Raw genomic sequence first — 18,459 nt, 5'->3', positions numbered from 1 at the left:
GGTTATCTATTTGATGCCCAAGAATAACCTCCAGGATAACCTCTCAACTCTGAAATCTCTCAGCCATTGACACTTTATTTTGTCTCATTTCACTCTTCCCCCTTTTGGTTGAGGTTTTCTCAATCCCTTGATACTGAGTCTCAGCTCATTCTAGGAATTCTGTCCCACGTTGCCAGGAAGGTCCACACCCCTGGGAGTCATGTCCCACGAAGTGGCCCCCACTTTTGTGGGCTGAGGTTCAAGTACATGGTCTCAAGGAAGGTGGCATAGATTCTGGAAACTGATTTCCAAATTCAAGGTTTATTGTGAGCAGTCTAGTTAAACTTGTTCTGAGAAAAGGCTATGCTTTCTATTTACTATACTGGTTTCCCTTATTTACTATTTGAATCGTTTCAGAGTAAGTTGAAATTTGGGACCATTATGTTGAGCATCCATTTTTATCTTGTTCTTCCTTTCAATGAAAGTAAAGTACACCCCTGGTGTAAAGGGGTCTCTACTAAGTGTAGAGGAAATCAAGGGTCCCAAACACAAATCTCTTGTGAACTTTTCCAGAGGATTGACACTCTAAGCAAGAGTGTTTTGACAAATTCTGGGTATGTCACGGGTTCCAACCTATCTACCAGTATGCTACCATAGGTAAGCCTGAGGTTTTGTCAATAGGAAGTGAGAGGCTTTTCCAAGTAACAGAACCACTCCCATGCTCTGAAATACTCCACCTCGTCCATGTTATCATATCCCCTTGAATACAGACACTTGCAAAGCGTGTAATTTAGTTGAAGAATCCAAGCTATCACTTTAGCTTAAGAAAAAACCCCACATAATCAAATTGGCAAAAACACTCCTTAATCCATTCCCAAATGAGATTTTTCAGATAATGGATACCCCTAACAGCCACCCAAGTCATATACCTTCTATAAGTCTTCACTGCCCCCAATCATAGCTCTCTACTCAGTGACATGCACAAGACACCTTGAAAACCACAACTTTTTAATTTCCTTTTTCGTTCCTACCTCAACAATGTACAGCTTTTACTTATTCTTCTAGATCCTGTTTACCCATCTTGAGGTTGCCAATTGAAGCCACGGAACAGGGTGAATTAACCCAAAACTTGCAAATGACTTAACCACTTTATCGATTTACTTAACTTTGAGTTCAACTTCCTCCTCCATCAAGACTATCTGGTACACGCTTAATTAATAGACATCCCAAAGCCTAAATTTCACATTGAAATACCCAAATGTCCAGATTTCTAGAAAAGATCACATAACAAAGAAATAGGAAGCAATGGCCCAGGGAAAGGAGATTAAAGCATTAGAAATCATCGAGGAGTACCAGACCTGGGATATAAAGACTTTCCTAAATATGTCCAAAGAGCTAAGGAAAACATCAACTAAAAGAAATCAGAAAAGCAATAGATGAACACAGAGAATATCAACAGAATCGGAAATTATGACAAGACAAAGGGGCAAAAAGAATATTCAAAAAGAAATTGCTGAAAACTGCCTAAATTTAACAAAAGACAAGATGTTCATTGAATTCATTCAAGATGTTCAATGAATTCCAAACACGATAAACCCAAATAGATCCACACCATAGTAAATTATAATCAGACTTGGAATGCCAGAGAATTCTGAAAGCTACTGAGAAGCAATACATCACACATAAGCAAGCCTCAATAAGATTAAGTGCCAATTTCTCACCAGAATCCACAAAGGCAAGGCAATGGGATGACATAACCAATGAAGAATTCCATATCCAGCAAATTTGTCTTTCAAAAAAGGAGATTTAAGACATTCCCAGATAAATCAAAGCTGAGGGAAGTTTTTCGTTGGTTAAAAGGAAAGGACAATAGACTGAAGCTATATAAATTGATCTCTGGTGAGGGTAATGGCACAAATATCAATGCCAGTATTTTTAATTTTAACTCCACTTTTACTTCCTACAGGATCTGAAAGGTAAATGCATACAATGTAATTGAGTAATCTGGTTTTGGACTCAATGTATAAAAAACATGCCATTTGTTACAAGAACCTCATAGAGAGGTTCAAAACCATGGTTAAGTGCCTTGGACTTGAATAACTGCACTTAAGTCGTTCTGTGAGTATCCTTATTCTCAAGAAAAGTTCATGGCAGTAATGTGTTCAAGGAGCCTACACATTTAAGACTGATAAATAGAATGATACAGCAAATGTGGCATGATGTAAACATCAGTGAATCTGGGGTAGGGGCATGCTGGAGTTTTATGTATGGGGCGTATATTATTATTATATATTTATTTTTCGCACGGGCAGGCATCAGAAATCGAACCTGGGTCTCCGGCATGGCAGGCAAGAATTCTGCCTGCTGAGCCACCATTGCACCGCCCTGTGTATTATTTTATTTAACTGCCCTGTAAGTTTGGAAATATTTAAGGATAAAAAAAGTTAAACTAAAATTTAAAGGGATTACCTGGGACTCCACACTTGAATACTTGATATATAACAATGACGATCCTTTTTGACACATCCCAAACCCCAAAACCTATCTGGCAAAGGCGCACTTATCATGCTATACAGTTTAATTTCCATTTTATTTCCTTTCCAGAATGTAGTTTTTCTTCAGTCTTTATGGACTCAGCTCCTTACATGGGCTTTGGTGGAGGTCATGGGGCAGCACCCGCAGGTCTAAATCGGGGTGGGGGTGTCCTGTCCTTCCGGGCTTCACGAGATCGGTTTCTGACCACCTTGCTGTGAATGGCACAACTCACGCAGTAATGCAGTTTCACATACAGCTTAGGAAGCACATAGGCGTCGAAGACATTTGCTTCGGAAATGTCCCTGACGGCTGCGGCCTCTACTATGTTTCTAATGACGAACTTCTTAATGGCCTTATCCTTGGGCACGCAGCACGTGCAGTTGGTGCAGCAAATAGGCTGCACATGGCCGCGGCCCTTTTTCGCACGACCGTTGTTCCTTCTTTTCTTTGTCATCTTGAAAACGAACACCCGAGAGACCCCATTTCTTTTTGAGATCAGTAGGTTTCTTGTTAAATTTTGCAAATTCATCAGGTGAAGGGGGAGGAATAATGGAAGAAAGGTGGATAGTGGGGCTGAATCTGTTGTCTAATAAACATAATACTGATTAGGCAGAGGGATAACACTTTCCCTGTCCTTAACTGAATTCAGCGATAGCCAGAAATGCATACCTATGAAGAAAAGAAGGTAAATTGATGTTCTTGGTGATACTGTTCAAAGACTAAATCTTAGAATTATATATTATGAATGTAATATAATAATAAAGTGATTTCTAAAATCAGTAACAAAAATATCTCATCAGATAGTTGTGAGACAACTTCAACAAGAATTGGCTGATACCCTAAAAAAACAGTCCATGTCAGAGGCTTCATTGGAGGTTACATCACGTTATCGCATTAATTTAGAAGATGAGACGCAGGATTTAAAGAAGAAATTAAGTCAAATTAGATGTCAGGTATGTATAAAATTTAATATATCAACAGTTAATCTAAAGCTAGTTAAATATTATAAAGAGTTTTAGGATACCAATTTCAGTGGGAAGTTTTCCTTTGTATTTTCATTATAATTTAATTACAATTTTATCATCTTTGTAATACACTCATTTCTACAACTCTGAATTCCATTCTAGTATTTGTACTATACAGTGTGATATTTATCCTTAGGAAAACTGAGAATTATGCAGCATTCCTTAAGAAAGTTGAAAAACTTTTTTTCTACTAAACAGTATTTTTTTATTGATACCTCTTTTGCTATGGTGAGGCAAGCCAGATTAAGTCAGAGGATAGTGTTTAATGGAATGTTCAAGAAGATGTATAATCTGTATATATTTATATAGTGGATTTCAGCATAACTTGCCCCAGAAAAGCCATTATACTATTATGCAAAAATGTAATTAGGTGGTTTTACAAACCAAAGTTAGACATTTTATTTTTCTTTCATTTTAGATATATTGTAAAAGCATAGAAATATTCAGATGTTATATAATATATATATGCTCAAAATATAGAATTAAGATAATTATCTGGATCTCATGATTTGATTTTTCAATAACTTTATTGAGTCTCTATGGATTTGCCTATTCAGGACATTTCATGTAAATGGAATCATATAGTATGTGGTCTTTTGTGTCTGGTTTCTTTCACTTAGCATAATGTTTTCAAGTTTCATTTGTTTTGTAGCATATCTCAATATTTCATTCCTTTTTATTGCTAAGTGATATCTATTGCATAGATCCATCAATGGAATTTATTTTGTTCATCTATTTATCTGATGGACATTTTGGTCATTTCCACTTTTTGGCTGTCATGAATAATGCTGCTAGGACATTCATGGACACATGTTTTATTTCCCTGCCACTGGGATTTTTTGTTTTTAACAAGGCAATAGTGCTCAGATTTATTGTAGGCAACTTGGGAGCTTGCAAGAGGTAAAGAAAGCTTCCTGGAGGAGGTGGCACTGAACAAAAATGCAAAAGATGATTCAAAATCAGCTAGGCAAAAGAACAAGTTTGATAAGGGCATGAGTATCCTACAAATTCAAACCACTGGGACAAAGACATGTGTCACAGAGCTGCATACAGCTGAATGGTAGGAGGTTGTGATATAAGACAGGGTTGAAGAAGCTTGAATGCTCCACACAGGACCTTGAACTGCCCTGGGAAGCTATTGAAAAGCGTCAAGCTCCGGGGAGTGACACAGACCAGGCTAATCAAATGCCTTTCACTCCTGCTCAGATTCCCTAGTTAGGCCTGACTATGAACTGAACTGTTGCTAACTGGGCTGCTATTGCTGTCGTTTTCTCCTAGGGAGCTAGAGGATTGTCAACAGCATTGGGCCTGCTGGCCTCATCTGCCACTGGATTTTATCATCTGAGTTAACTGGGCTGAGTGTACTGTCCTTTCTGTCTTTTCAGTTTCAATTCATCTAACCTAATCCTACATTTATTCAGATCTGTCTCACAATCTCCCCTCTTCTATGAAGCTTCTCTGACTATTCTCTCATTAACCTTACTCTCTTCAGTACTTGTCATCTACTTTGTGCAGAACTTTTTTTCTTTAACTTTTAATTTTGAAATAATTTCAAACTTATAGGACAGTTGTGAAAATAATACAAACCCAATACACAGAACTCCAGCATGCCCCCCTGCCAGATACCCAGAACCACCAATTTTAACATTTTGCCACTTTTGTCGTATCATTCTATTTAACCGTTTGTCTGTCTGTCTATCTATCTGTCATCTAAACATTTGAGAGCAGGGTATATATATCATACTCCTTAAACACATAACACTTCCATGTGCATTTTTTGTGAACAAGTATATTCACTTACATTGTATTTTCCAATATTTTTAAATGTTCCAGAAATGTCCTTTTAAGGCTCTTCTCCAGTTTTAGATCCCTTCCAAAATCATGTACTGCATTTAATTGTAATTATCTCTTTAGTTTCTCTTTCTCTTTTTTTGCAGCAACATATATACAACACAGATCTCCCCATTCCAACCCCTACCAAGCATGCCATTCATTGGGATTAATCACATCCACAGTGTTGTAGTACACTCACCGCCATCCTTACTAGAACTCTCCCTTCACCCCAAACAAACCCTACGTTCATGTTGCATTTTCTCTCCATTGTCCCTGTTCCCACCTCTCTTAATCTGTACTCTACTTTCTGTCTCAGTGAATTTTCATATTCTCTGATATTTTCATTGTGGTTACCATGGATCTTAAATTTAGCATTCTAAATGCATGTAAACCTCATTTGCTTTGATACTAACTTAATTTCTATAGCGTGTTAAAAACTATGTTGCTATACACCCTCTGTCCCTGCACCTTTATGTAATTTTTTAAAAAATATGTAACAGCAAACAAATGCAAAAATATAACAAACAAAAACATGATTAACTTTTGATCATTCCATTCTACTTATATAATCAGTAATTCACAATATCATCACATAGTTGCATATTCATCATCATGATCATTTCTTAGAACACTTGCATCAATTCAGAAAAAGAAATAAAAAGACAACAGAAAAAAATTCATATATACCGTACTCCTAACCCCTCCCTTTCATTGATCACTAAGCATTTCAATCTAAATTTATTAAAAAAATATTTTATTAAGGTATCTTCACATACATACAGTCCATCCAAAGAATACAATAAGTGGCTCACAATATCATCACATAGTTGAGTATTCATCACCATGATCAGTTTTAGAAAATTTGTATTGCTTCAGAAAAAGAATTAAAAAACTCAAACATCCTATACCTCTTACCCTTCCTTCTCATTGAACACTAGTTTTTCAATCTTCCCAATTTTTTTTTTACCCCTTTTCCTCCCATTATTTATTTTTTGTCTTTATTTTTTTATTCATCTTCCCATACCCTAGATACAAGGAGCATTGAGACACAAGTTTTTCACAATCACACAGTCACATTGTAAAAGCTGTATAGTTATACATTTGTCTCCAAGAATCAAGGCTACTGGAACACAGTTTAACAGTTTCAAGTAATTCCCTCTAGCTACTCTAAAATACCATAAGCAAAAAAGGGATATCTATATAATGCAGAAGAATAGCCTCCAGGATAACCTCTGGAGTGTGAAGCCTCTCAGCCACTGAAACTTTATTTTGTCTCATTTTTCTTTTCCTTGTTTTGGTCAAGAAGGCTTTCTCAATCCCATGACAGTGGGTCCCAGCTCATCCCTGGGAACCATTGCCCATGTTGCTGGGAGATTTACACCCATAGAAGTCATGTCCCACATAGTGGGAGGGCTATGAGTTCACCTGCCAAGTTGGCTTAGAGAGAGAGAGAGAGAGAGAGAGAGAGAGAGAGAGAGAGAGAGAGAGAGGCCACCCCTGAGGGCTTAGAGAGAGAGGTCACATCTAAGCAACAAAAGAGGTTCTCTAGGGGTGACTCATGCATAATTATAACTAGGCTTAGCTTCTCCTTTACAGGAATAAGTTTCATAGGGGCAAACCCAAGATTGAGGGCTCAGCCTATTGATTTGGCTTGATAACTGGATTTTATACAGTCATCTTTAAGTATCAAGACTGCTGAAACACAGTTCAACAGTTTCTTCAGGTACTTCCTTCTAGCCACTCCAGTATACCATTAATAAGAAGCTATATGTATGTAATGCTTAAGAATGACCTCCAAGATAACCTTTCCACTCCGGAGTTGCAAGCAGTTTGTTGAGGATTTTTGCATTTACATTCACAAAAGAGAATGGTCTGTAATTTTCTTTTCTTGTAATATTTTTGTCTGGCTTTGGTATTTGGGTGATGTTGGCTTCATAGAATGAGTTAGGTAGCTTTCCCTCCTCTTCAGTTTTTTTGAGAAATTTGAACAGGATTGGTACTAATTCTTTCTTGAATGCTTGGTAGAATTCGCATGTGAAGCCATCTGGTCCTAGGCTTTTCTTTTTTGGGGAGCTTCTTGATGACTGATTCAGTGTTTTTGTGAATGGTTTGTTTAGGTCTTGTGTTTCTTCTCAAGTCAATGTTGGTTGTTCATGCCTTTCTAGGAAATTGTCCATTTGATCTATGTTGTGTAGTTCATTAGTATATAGTTGCTCATAGTATCCTCTCATTAGCTCCTTTATTTCTGCAAGGTCAGTGGTTATATCCTCTCTTCCATGTCTGATTTTATTTATTTGCATTGTCTCTCTCTTTTTTTGTCAGCCTATATAAAGGTCCATTGATTTTATCGATTTTATCGAAGAACTGACCTCTGATTTTGTTGATTTTTCTCTATTGTTCTCAATTTCATTTATTTCTGCTCTAATCTTCATTATCTTTCCTTTTGTTTGCTTTGAGGTTAGTTTGCTTTTCTTTCTGTAGTTTTTCTGGATGAACAATTAATTCCTCCATTTTTGCTCTTCTTTTTAATTTAGGCATTTTGGGCTATAAATTTCTCTCTCAGCACTGCCTTTGCTGCTTGCATAAATTTTGATATGCTGTGATTTCATTTTCATTTGTCTTAAGATGTCTGCTGGTTTCTCTTATAATTTCTTTCTTGACCCACTGGTTGTTTAAGAGGGTGTTGTTTAGCCTCTGTATATGTGAATTTTCTGGCCTTCTGCCTGTTAGTGATTTCCAACTTCATTCCGTTATGATCCAAGAAAGTGTTTTGTATAATTTCAGTCTTTTTAATGTTATTGAGACTTGCTTTGTGACCCAACACAGTGTCTATCCTTGAGAATGATCCATGAGCCCTTGAGAAAAATGTGTATCCTGCTGTTGTGAAATGTAATGTTCTGTAAATGTCTGTTAAGTTCATTTATCGTATTATTCAAAATCTCTGTTTCCTTATTGATCCTCTGTCTAGATGTTCTATCCCTGATGAGAATGGGGAATTGAAGTCTTCAATTATTATGGTTGAGGTATCTGCTTCTACCTTCAATGTTGTCAGTTACCTCATGTATTTTGGAGTGTTCTGGTTCAGTGCATAAGATTATGATTACTGTGTCTTCTTGTTGAATTTTTCCTTGTATTAATACATAGTGCACTTCTTTGTCTTTTTTAATTGTTTTACATTTGAAGTGTAATTTCTTGATATTAGTATGTCTATGCCTGTTTTTTTCTGGTTGTTGTTTGTGTGAAATATCTTTTTCCAACCTTTCGCTTTCAATCTGTTTTTGTCCTTGGTCTAAAGTGAGTTTCCTGTATATAGCTTGTAGATGAGCTCTGTTTTTTTAATCCATTCTGCCAGGCTCTGTCTTTTGATTGGGGAGTTTAATCCATTAACAATTAATTTTATTACTGTAAAGGCAGAACTTTCTTGAACCATCTTGTCTTTTGGATGTCACATCTAATTTTTTTCTCTTTTTGCCTGCATTTCTACACTCTTCTCTAGATCTCCCTTTCCTGTATTTTCCTATTTCTATGCTCTTCTCCAGATCTCTCTTGCCTGTATTTTCCTATCTGCCTGTAGTGTTCCCTTTCATATTTGTTGTATAGCTGGTCTCTTAATCACAAATTCTCTCGTTGACAGTTTGTCTAAAACTATTTTATTATCACCCTTGTTTTGGAAGGGCAGTTTTGCTGGGTATAGAATTCTTGGTTGGCAGTTTTTCTCTTTCCATATTTTAAATATATCATACCACTGCCTTCTCACCTCCATTGTTTCTGCTTAGAAATCCACACATAGTTTTATCAAGCTTCCCTTATATGTGATAGATTTCCTTTCTCTTGCTGCTTTCAAAATTCTCTCCTTGTCTTTCACATTTGACAATCTGATTAGGAAGTATCTTGGAGTAAGTCTATCTGGATTTGTTCTGTTTGGGATATGCTGTACTTCTTGACTCTAATTTTATGTCTTTCATGTGAATTGGCAAATTTTCGTTGATTATTTCTTTCATTAGTCTTTCTGCTCTTTTTCCCTTCTCTGCTCCTTCTGGGAAACTTATAGCATGCATGTTTGTTGCTTCCACAGGACCGGAGGGTGAAGGATATTACGGAATGACGAGAGAGACAGACGGGATCAGGGGGTCTGAAGATTTGTGACAACAGACTGCTTTATTCTTAACTAGTTCCTGCTTATATACTGCAGGGTTTATGTGACAAAAAAGCGTGTATGCATTTCATGAGAAAACAGAGTGCTTATTTTTCAGTGTTTACTCCCTACATAAGATTGCCGTAAAGAACTTGAGGTTAAGAAAAAATGAACATTCTCTCCCTCCCAGACTGTTCTCCATTAAGCAGATAACAAATCTCCACAGTTTACTGCCGCCACCACTCTGAAGCCAGTTGTTCCCAATAAATTCTGCAGGTCTTGTATTAACCCTTGCTCCTACACATGTTCATGTGCTTCATGTTGCCATTCAGTTCACTGAGACCCTGCTCAATTTTTATGTTCTTTTCCTTATCTTTTCTTTTGTGTGTAGAATTTCACATGTCCCTTCCTTAGCTCACCAGTTCTTTCTTCTATCTTTTCCAATCTATTGTTGTAGGTCTCCATTGTTTTTTTTAGTTGCAATGTATAATATATACAAAAATGCAATAAATTTCCAAGTACATTTTAACGAGTAGTTGTAGAACAGATTTTAAAATTTGGTATGGGTTACAGTGCCATGATTTTTTGTTTTTTCTTCTAGCTGCTTCAAGACACTGGAAAGCAATGGAAATATCAATCTAATAATTCAGCAGTCATACTCACTTATTAAATCCTTTCTTCTCTGTTATACTCCTCTTTCTCTTTAAATAACGTATATACATAGTTATATATTGTATCAGGTAAGATAAGTCAGTTTCCAGAGCTTACAGTTGCTACAGTACTATAAATGTGTAAATCCCAGTTCTGAATACATATTGAAGGATGTCAAATTTGGAATTTTTTTTTCATATGATACCCACAAAAAAAGATATACATTTGGTTGAACAATTCTCTTCTATTAGATCAAATGTTTCCAATTTTATATTTAATTGCTTAAATTATTGCCTAGGGTAAAGAGAATAAAAAGTTAATAATGTCAATATCTCAAAGATATCCTATAAAATCTAAAAGATAAATTCATAAATGTAATGACAAGTCAAAATGAACAAATATGTAATTTGTGACAAAAACTACATAAAAAACTACAGGCAAGGCAAGATGGTGGCATAATGAGGTACAGAATTTAGTTCATTCTCCAGAGCAGTTAGTAAATAGCCAGGAACTCTATGAAACAACTGCTGGGGAGAGGGACATCGGTGACCAGACACACAACACATATGTCATAAGGTCCCTGTCTCAACTGTATATCTCTGCCATAGCATGAGAGTAGTCAGAAATAATATACAAATTAACAGGCATGACTGTGGTCCCATAAAATGTTACTAAGAAAAACTTAAAAAAACAGTTTTCTAACAGTTAGAAAAACACCAATGGTTGGTGGATTGATTTGTGCTAGATTTTCAATAAAGTATTTTATATATTGTTTCAGTTACAAGAAGCACAGGATCGACACACAGAGGCAGTACGGTGTGCTGAGAGGACGCAAGATCACATGCAAAAGTATGATTCAAATGAGCACAGAAAATAACTTGAATATTTATAGAGCAATAAGCATGTTATGAGAATTATATCCATTTTTGACAGTAAACACATCTGTGTGAAGCCAAGGAAAATTTTCAGCTTTGAAGTCTTTTGAAATGCAGAATTTTTGTGCATTATCCCTATTACACAAATCACAGCTAGAAATATGGCATAGTTGCCAGACCACCTTAAATTTTTCTTAAATTTTTAAGAATTTATGTAATTATACCTTCAGGTGTTTGTTCAGAAATTGTGTAGTATTTTTTTAATATAGTGTGAGAATGATTATTTAAAATATACATTTTAGGCTTGAAATTGAAAACACCAAGTTAAAAGTTAAAATCAAAAAGCAAACGGAAAGGATTGAACAGCTTCAGAAAAACCTGTTAGGTACAAATTCGGTAAGTCAATCTCTTAATTTCTGTCATATTCAAAAGTAAATTCTCATTCTCTAGTAGTAGCTTATAAGACTATTTTAGACAATATGAAAAGACTCACTATACAATTGTATTCATATTGATAATACTTGCATTAGTATAACTCCTCATTACTCTTTAGGGGAAGTTGGCTAATATCAGAAAATTAATGATTTTGTTAGTAAGATTTTATTTAAAAAGGTATTAACAGGCATTGCTATGTTCCCCTAAAATTTTGCTTACAAAAACAGTTTGTGGTTTGATTTGTGCTAGATTGTGAGTAAATTATTTTCTTTTATTTTTTGTTTTAGTTAGTCTAAAAATAATATTTTATAATATGTTTTTAAAATTCCAAGATATATTGCTAATGATCATGTAGAAGTCTGAGTTTCTCATGTAGTCTAAACTCTTGATTTAGGCAGATTTTGAGATTGAATTATATATATGTATTTAAGACATATTTTATTGGGAAATATACCATATATACAAAACAGTAAATTTCAAGGTACAATGTAACAAGTAGTTATAGAACAGATTTCAGAGTTTGAAATGGCTCCATATATTTTAGGTTTTTCCTTCTAGCTTTTCCAAAACACTGGAGACTAAAAGAAATATCAGTATAATGATTCAGCAGTTATACTCATTTGTTAAATCCTGTCTTCTTTGATATAACTCCTCCTTCTACTTTGATCTTCTCTTAATCTTTAGGGGTATTTAGGCTATGCCCATTCTAACTTTTCCATGTTAGAAAGCAGTGTCGATAGGGGGATGGAACTAATTGATGTTCTTGGAGAGGAACTAATTGATGTTCTGGGTTTCAGGACTTATCTGGCCTCGGAACCCGTCTGGAGGTTGCAGGTTTCTAGAAAGTAATCTTAATGTGTTAAACTTAGTTGAATTTCAGATAGAGCCCTAGGTGTTCTTTAGGGTTAATAGGAATGGTTTTGGTTGGAGTTTGACAAACTGTGGTAATTAGCAATATCTAGCCGAAGCTTGCCCAAGAGTAGCCTCCAGAATAGCCTGTTGACTCTATTTGATCTCTCATAGTCACTGATACCTTATTTTCTTACATTTCTTTTCCCCTTTTGGTTAGGAAGGCATTGTTCATCCCAAGGGCCGAGGCCAGGCTCATCTCTAGGAGTCATGTCACATTGCCAGGGAGACTTTCACCCCTGAATGTCATGTCCCATGTAGGGGGGATGGTAGTGATTTTACTTGCAGAATTGGGCTTAGAGAGAAAGAGGCCGTATCTAAGTAACGAAGAGGTTTCTGGAACTAACTCTTAGGCATAGCTATAGGTACAATTAGCTTCTCTGCTACAGAAATAAGCTTCAGAAGAGAAAGCCTCAAGATCAAGGGCTTAGCCTATTGACTTGGGAGTCCCTAAGGTTTGAGACAGTATCAGGGGTTCCCTAGTGGTAAAACTTAATGGTTACATATTTTCTCTCCCATCCCTTAAGGGACTTTGTCAATATTTTTATTATTAGTTTTTGCCATCAAAGAGATCAACAGGAACCCCCATCTTTTACCCAACATTTCTCTAGGAGATGACCTCTATAATGCCATGCACAGTGAACAGAAGACATTGGAGAGTACCATCCTTTGGCAATGGGGGCTGGACAAGGGCATCCATAATTACACATGTAGGACAGAGAGAAAATCTGTAGCAGCTCTTACAGGGACAACATGGGCAGTGTCTTCTCAGATTGGGACACTCGTCGAACTCTACAAAGTACCACTGGTGAGCTTGGGTGGAGGGGATGGGAAATGTCTCATTTGGTGCCATTTTCAGTTACTTTTCAAGTTAAAAGAAGGAAAATGTGTACCTGTGCTTATGCATCTCTTGAACGGTACAACCAAGTATACAGAAACTTGGCAGGATGTACTCATGCCCTTTATTTGGAATAGAAAGAAGAGTGAGGGGAAAGGAGAAGAAAGAGTTTCCTCGACTTCTGAGAATGATCAGTTATTTTCTGGAAAGCTCAGGGATCAGGGCATGATGAGAAAACATAATAAGAAAATATCCCCTCTACCACTTTCCATAAAAATATATATATATATATATATATATATATATATATATATATATATATATTATCTGCCCAACATACTCTGGGATATATCTAGGTGTTACGTTAAGCTATACAGAATGACAAGCCCTCATTCCTATTCTGGGCTCCATGTGTTTGGGTTGTTTAAATGAGCTTTCCAGACAGGTTGAGTTAGATTATGTGCTACAGAAAATTTAAGTTTTGGATGAAGTAAACCTCTCTTTCTTTGGCCTCATGTAGTAGATGTAGTTCTAAAATACAATGTAATTCTTACCCCTGTTTTCTGGTTTACCTTAGTCCAAACCCAGTGGACTTTATTCTTATCTTCAGTTGAAGCCTGATCTCTTGTTTGATTTTTTTCAACAATTGTATATAACAATGCTTTCTTTCAGAGCTGCAGAACTTCATCTCTGAGTCTTAGGTATCACACAGGTAGCCAAAGTTCTAGAGGGAAACCAGGTTATACATATATAGCACAGCCTCTCAAAATCTAGATATAGCATTCACATCTCTGGACTAAATTTGACTACTACAAGTGCTTACAATCTGGGCCCCAATTTTCTTATAAGTATTTTCTAAAAGAGACTGTACAATATTTGTCCTTTTGTTTCTGGCTTATTTTGCACAACTTAATTTCCCCAAGGTTCATTCAGCTCGTTTTACATTCCTCATGACTTCGTTTCTTTCTATAGCCACACAGTATTCCATCACATGTATACACCACATTTCACCATTCTGCCAATGTATTTTTCAACCACTTCCATCCATTGAGCATCATGTTTAATGTCCAAAGTCAACAATACATGTCTCACATTATCCTCACTAAGTGGTACAGTCATCAACACTCTCAATTTTAGACCATTTTCACTGCTCAAAAAGAAAAATAACTGATAAGCACACTTTCACCAAATAGAAATCCAAACCTTCCCCCCACAATTATTTATGCCTGAGATTGCTGTGGCACTGTTAGTGTCTTCCTCTTAAAAGTAGACCATAGTATGCAAGAATAGTTTTCCCTTATACCCCTGTATTACTGACTCTTGGTACAAGATACATACATACCTTTGAAGTCGTTGATGCAAGAACTTATTTACATTTGTAGTGTTAATTGATGAGATACATGGCTCCATACAACCCTTTTCAATCCTGCTCACCTTCAATATAGCAGTATTACTTATAGACCCACTAATGAATTGCCTTCATTTCTATCCATTCCTTACATTTCAGTTTAACTTCTTTAGCTAACTGATTCACCCGTCTCTAACTTGTTTGTATTTCTAGGTCCCCTATATTCTATATTATAAGCCTTTGAGTTTACCTTTACCAAAACCATAATAACAAAATCATATAGTGTCTATCCTTTTTTTACTCAGCATTATGTCCTCAAAGTTCATCCATGTTGTCAAATGCTTCAGTACCTCAATTGTCTTACTGTTGCATAATATTCTGTCATATATATATATATATATATATATATATATATATACACACACACACAATATTTTGTTTATCCATTCTTCTATTGATGGGCACTTGGATTGTTTCCATCTTATGGCAATTGGAATACTGCCATTATGAACATTGGTATGCAAATGGCTTTTTGTGTCACTGCTTTCAGTTCTTCTGAGTACATACCAAGTACTGGTAATGTTGGGTCATAGGGCAACTCTATATGTAGTTTTCTAAGGAATTGTCAAACATCTCTTCATGTGTGGTTTAGCCGTTACTCTTCAGAAAAATGCCAATTCATATCTTTAGCCCATTTTATAATTTGGTTGTTTGTTCTTTAGTTGTTGTGTTATATGATTTCTCATTGTATACAGGGTATCAAGCTTTTATCTGATACGTGGTTTCCAAATATTTTTTCCCATTGAGTTGGCTGCCTCTTCATTTTGACAAAGCCCTTTGAGGCGCAAAAGCATTTGATTTTGAGGCGTTCCGTTCCCATTTATTTATTTTTTTCTTTTGTTGCTTGTGCTTTGGGTATAAAGTTTAGGACATTACCTCCTTCTTACTAGGTCTTGAAGATGTTTGTCTTTATTTTCTTCTAGGGGTTTTTTGTACTGGTTCTTATATTTAGGTCTTTGATCCACTTTGAGATAATTTTTGGTGTAGGGTATAAGGTGGAGGTCCTTTTTCATTTTTTTGGCTATTGATAGCCAGTTCCCCCTTGCCCATTTATTGAAAAGACTATCCAGTCCCAGTTCAGTGGATTTGGGGAACTTGTTGAAGATCAGTTGACCATAAATTTGGTCTATGTACAGTCTGTCTCCACATTCTCAGTTCGATTCCATTGGCCCATACTTCTGTCTGTGCCAGTAATTTTTAGTTTTGACTACTGCGACTTTGTTTTGATCTTTAAAAACAGAAATATTAGTCCTCCCACTTTGTTCTTCCCTTTTTAGGATATTTTTAGCTGTTTGAGGCCTCTTTCCTTTCCAAATGAATATGATAACTAGCTTTTCAAAGTCTTAAAAGTAGGTTGTTGGAACCTTCTCGACCAAAAAGGGAAAAAGTGAAATGAGACAAAATAAAGTGTCAATGGCTGAGAGATCCCAAACAGAGTCGAGAGGTTATCCTGGAGGTTATTCTTACGTATTAAATAGATATCACCTTGTTAGTCAAGATGTAATGGAGAGGCTGGAGGGAACTGCCTGAAACTGTAGAACTGTGTTCCAGTAGCCATGTTTCTTGAAGAAGATTTTATAATGATAATAGCTTTCACAGTATGACTGTGTGATTGTGAAAACCTTGTGCCTGATGCTCCTTTTATCTACCTTATCAACAGACAAATAAAACATATGTAATAAAAATAAATAATGGGGGAACAAATGTTAAAATAAATTTAGTTTGAAATGCTAGTGATCAGTGAAGGGGAGGGGTAAGAGATATGGTATGTATGAATTTTTTTTGGTGTTCTTTTTATTTCTTTTTCTAAATAGATGCAAATGTTCCAAGAAATGGTCATGATGATGAATATGCAACTATGTGATGATATTGTGCATTACTGATTAAATATGTAGAACGGAATGATCAAAAGTAAAGAATGTTTGTGTTTGTTTGGTGTTTTTTGGTATTTTGAAAAAATATTTAAATTAATTTTAAAAAGTAGGTTGTTGAAATTTTAATTGGTATTGTGTTGAATCTGTAGATCAGTTTGGGTAGAATTAGCATCTTAGCTATATTTCATCTTAAAGTAGGGAATGTCTTTTCACCTATTTAGATTTTCTTTGATTTATTTTGGCAATGTGTTGTAGTTTTCCATGTACTGCTCCTTGACATCCCTTGTTATTCCTCGATACTTGATTCTTTAAGTTGCTATTTTGAATGGACTTTTTTCCTTAATTGTGTCCTCAGGTCATTGGTTTGTACAGAAACATTACAGATTTTTACACATTGTTTTTGTATCCTGTCACTTTGCTGAATTTGTTTATTAGCTCAAGAAGCTTTGTTGCAGATTTCTCAGGATTTCCCAAGTATAGTATCATGTCATCTGCAAATAATGAAAGTTGTACTTCTTTCTTTCTGATTTAGATACCTTTTATTTCTTTTTCCTGCTTGATTGGTCTAGCTAGGACTTCTTACAGAATGTTGAATAATATTGGTGACCGAGAGCATCCTTGTCTCATTTCTGATCTTAGGGGAAAGGTTTTCATTCTCTCGTTGAGTACAGTGCTGGTTATAGGTTTTTCATATATGCCCTTTATCATATTGAGGAAGTTTCCTTCAATTCCTACCTTTTGAAGTACTTTTATCAGGAAAGGATCCTGAATTTTGTCGAATGTTTTTTCAGCACTAATTGTGATGATCGCGTGATTTTTCCATTTAGTTTGTTAATGTTTTGTATTGCATTGATTGATTTTCTTGTGTTGACCCACCCTTGCATTCCTGGTATAAATCCCACTTGGTCTTGATGTATATTTCTTATACTGTGTTGTTGGATCTGATTTACTAGAAGTTTTGCATCTGTATTCATTAATGAGATTGGCCTGTAGTTTTCCTTTCTTGTAACATCTTTACCCTGTTGTGGTATTAGAATGATTTTAGCTTCACAAAATAAATTAGTTAGTGTTCCTTTTTCCTCAGGTTTTTGGAAGAGTTTGAGCAGGATTGGTGTTAGTCCTTTTTTGGAATGTCTGATAAAATTCCCCTGTAAAGCCATCTGTCTCTGGGCTCTTCTTTGTAGGAAGATTTTTGGCTACTGATTGAATCTTTTTACTTGTAATTGGTTTGTTGAAAGCTTCTATTTCTTTTAAAGTTAGTGTAGATTATGTGTTTCTAGGAATTTGTTTCGACTAAGTTGTCTAACTTGTTGGTGTATAGGTGTTCATAGTATTGTCTAAGATTTTTGTTTGTTTATTTCTAACGACCCCACTCTCATTTCTGATTTTCTTTATTTGCATCCTCTCTCTTTTTTTTTTTTTCTTGTCGGACTAGTGAGGGGGTCCATTAGTTTTATTGATTTTCTCAGAGTCAACTTTTGGTTTCATTGATTCTGTTGTTTTTTTCCTCCAATTCATTTATTTCTGCTTTAATCTTTGTTATTTCTCTTCTTCTTTTGGCTTTGGGGTGAGTTTGCTGTTCTTTCTCTAGTTCTTCCAGTTGAGCAATTAAGTCTTCAATTTTTGCTCATTCTTGGTTTTTAATTTAGGGCAATAAATTTCCTTCTCAGCACTGCCTCTGCTGTATCCCATAAGTTCTGATATGTTATATGCTCATTTTCATTTGTCTCCAGATATTTACTGACTTCTCTAGCAATTTTTCCTTTGATCTACTGATTGTTTAAGATGCATTACTTAATCTCCATATATTTATGACAGTACTGCTGCTTTGATGGTTATTGATTTCCAGCTTTATTCTGTCATAATCAGAGAAACAGCTTTGAATAATTTCAAGCATTTTAAATTTACAAAGACCTATATTGTGCCCCAGCACATTATCTCTGTTGGAGAAAGTTCCATGAG

At 35.6% G+C, this 18,459-nt stretch overlaps 1 protein-coding gene and 1 pseudogene across 12 annotated transcripts in view; one reads left to right on the top strand and one right to left on the bottom strand.

The window, feature by feature from the left end:
- Window positions 1–18,459, top strand: part of ANKRD26 (ankyrin repeat domain containing 26) — a 1,272,391-nt gene that overhangs the window by 125,550 nt on the left and 1,128,382 nt on the right. For 10 of the 12 annotated variants that reach the window (XM_077153143.1, XM_077153152.1, XM_077153089.1 and 7 more), the window contains 3 exons: window positions 3,315–3,467; window positions 10,937–11,007; window positions 11,336–11,429. In XM_077153143.1, coding sequence (XP_077009258.1) covers window positions 3,315–3,467; window positions 10,937–11,007; window positions 11,336–11,429 — 318 coding nt within the window. Of the gene's footprint in view, window positions 1–3,314; window positions 3,468–10,936; window positions 11,008–11,335; window positions 11,430–12,988; window positions 13,507–18,459 lie in introns of those variants that run through there. The other 2 variants (XM_077153168.1, XM_077153120.1) reach the window with 2 other exon arrangements.
- Window positions 2,551–2,991, bottom strand: LOC143677331 (small ribosomal subunit protein eS26 pseudogene; annotated as a pseudogene).

This window comes from Tamandua tetradactyla, chromosome 1, assembly GCF_023851605.1.
Source record: "Tamandua tetradactyla isolate mTamTet1 chromosome 1, mTamTet1.pri, whole genome shotgun sequence".
NCBI classification, from domain to species: Eukaryota; Metazoa; Chordata; class Mammalia; order Pilosa; family Myrmecophagidae; genus Tamandua; species Tamandua tetradactyla.
This window is presented reverse-complemented; position numbering and strand designations above follow the sequence as displayed.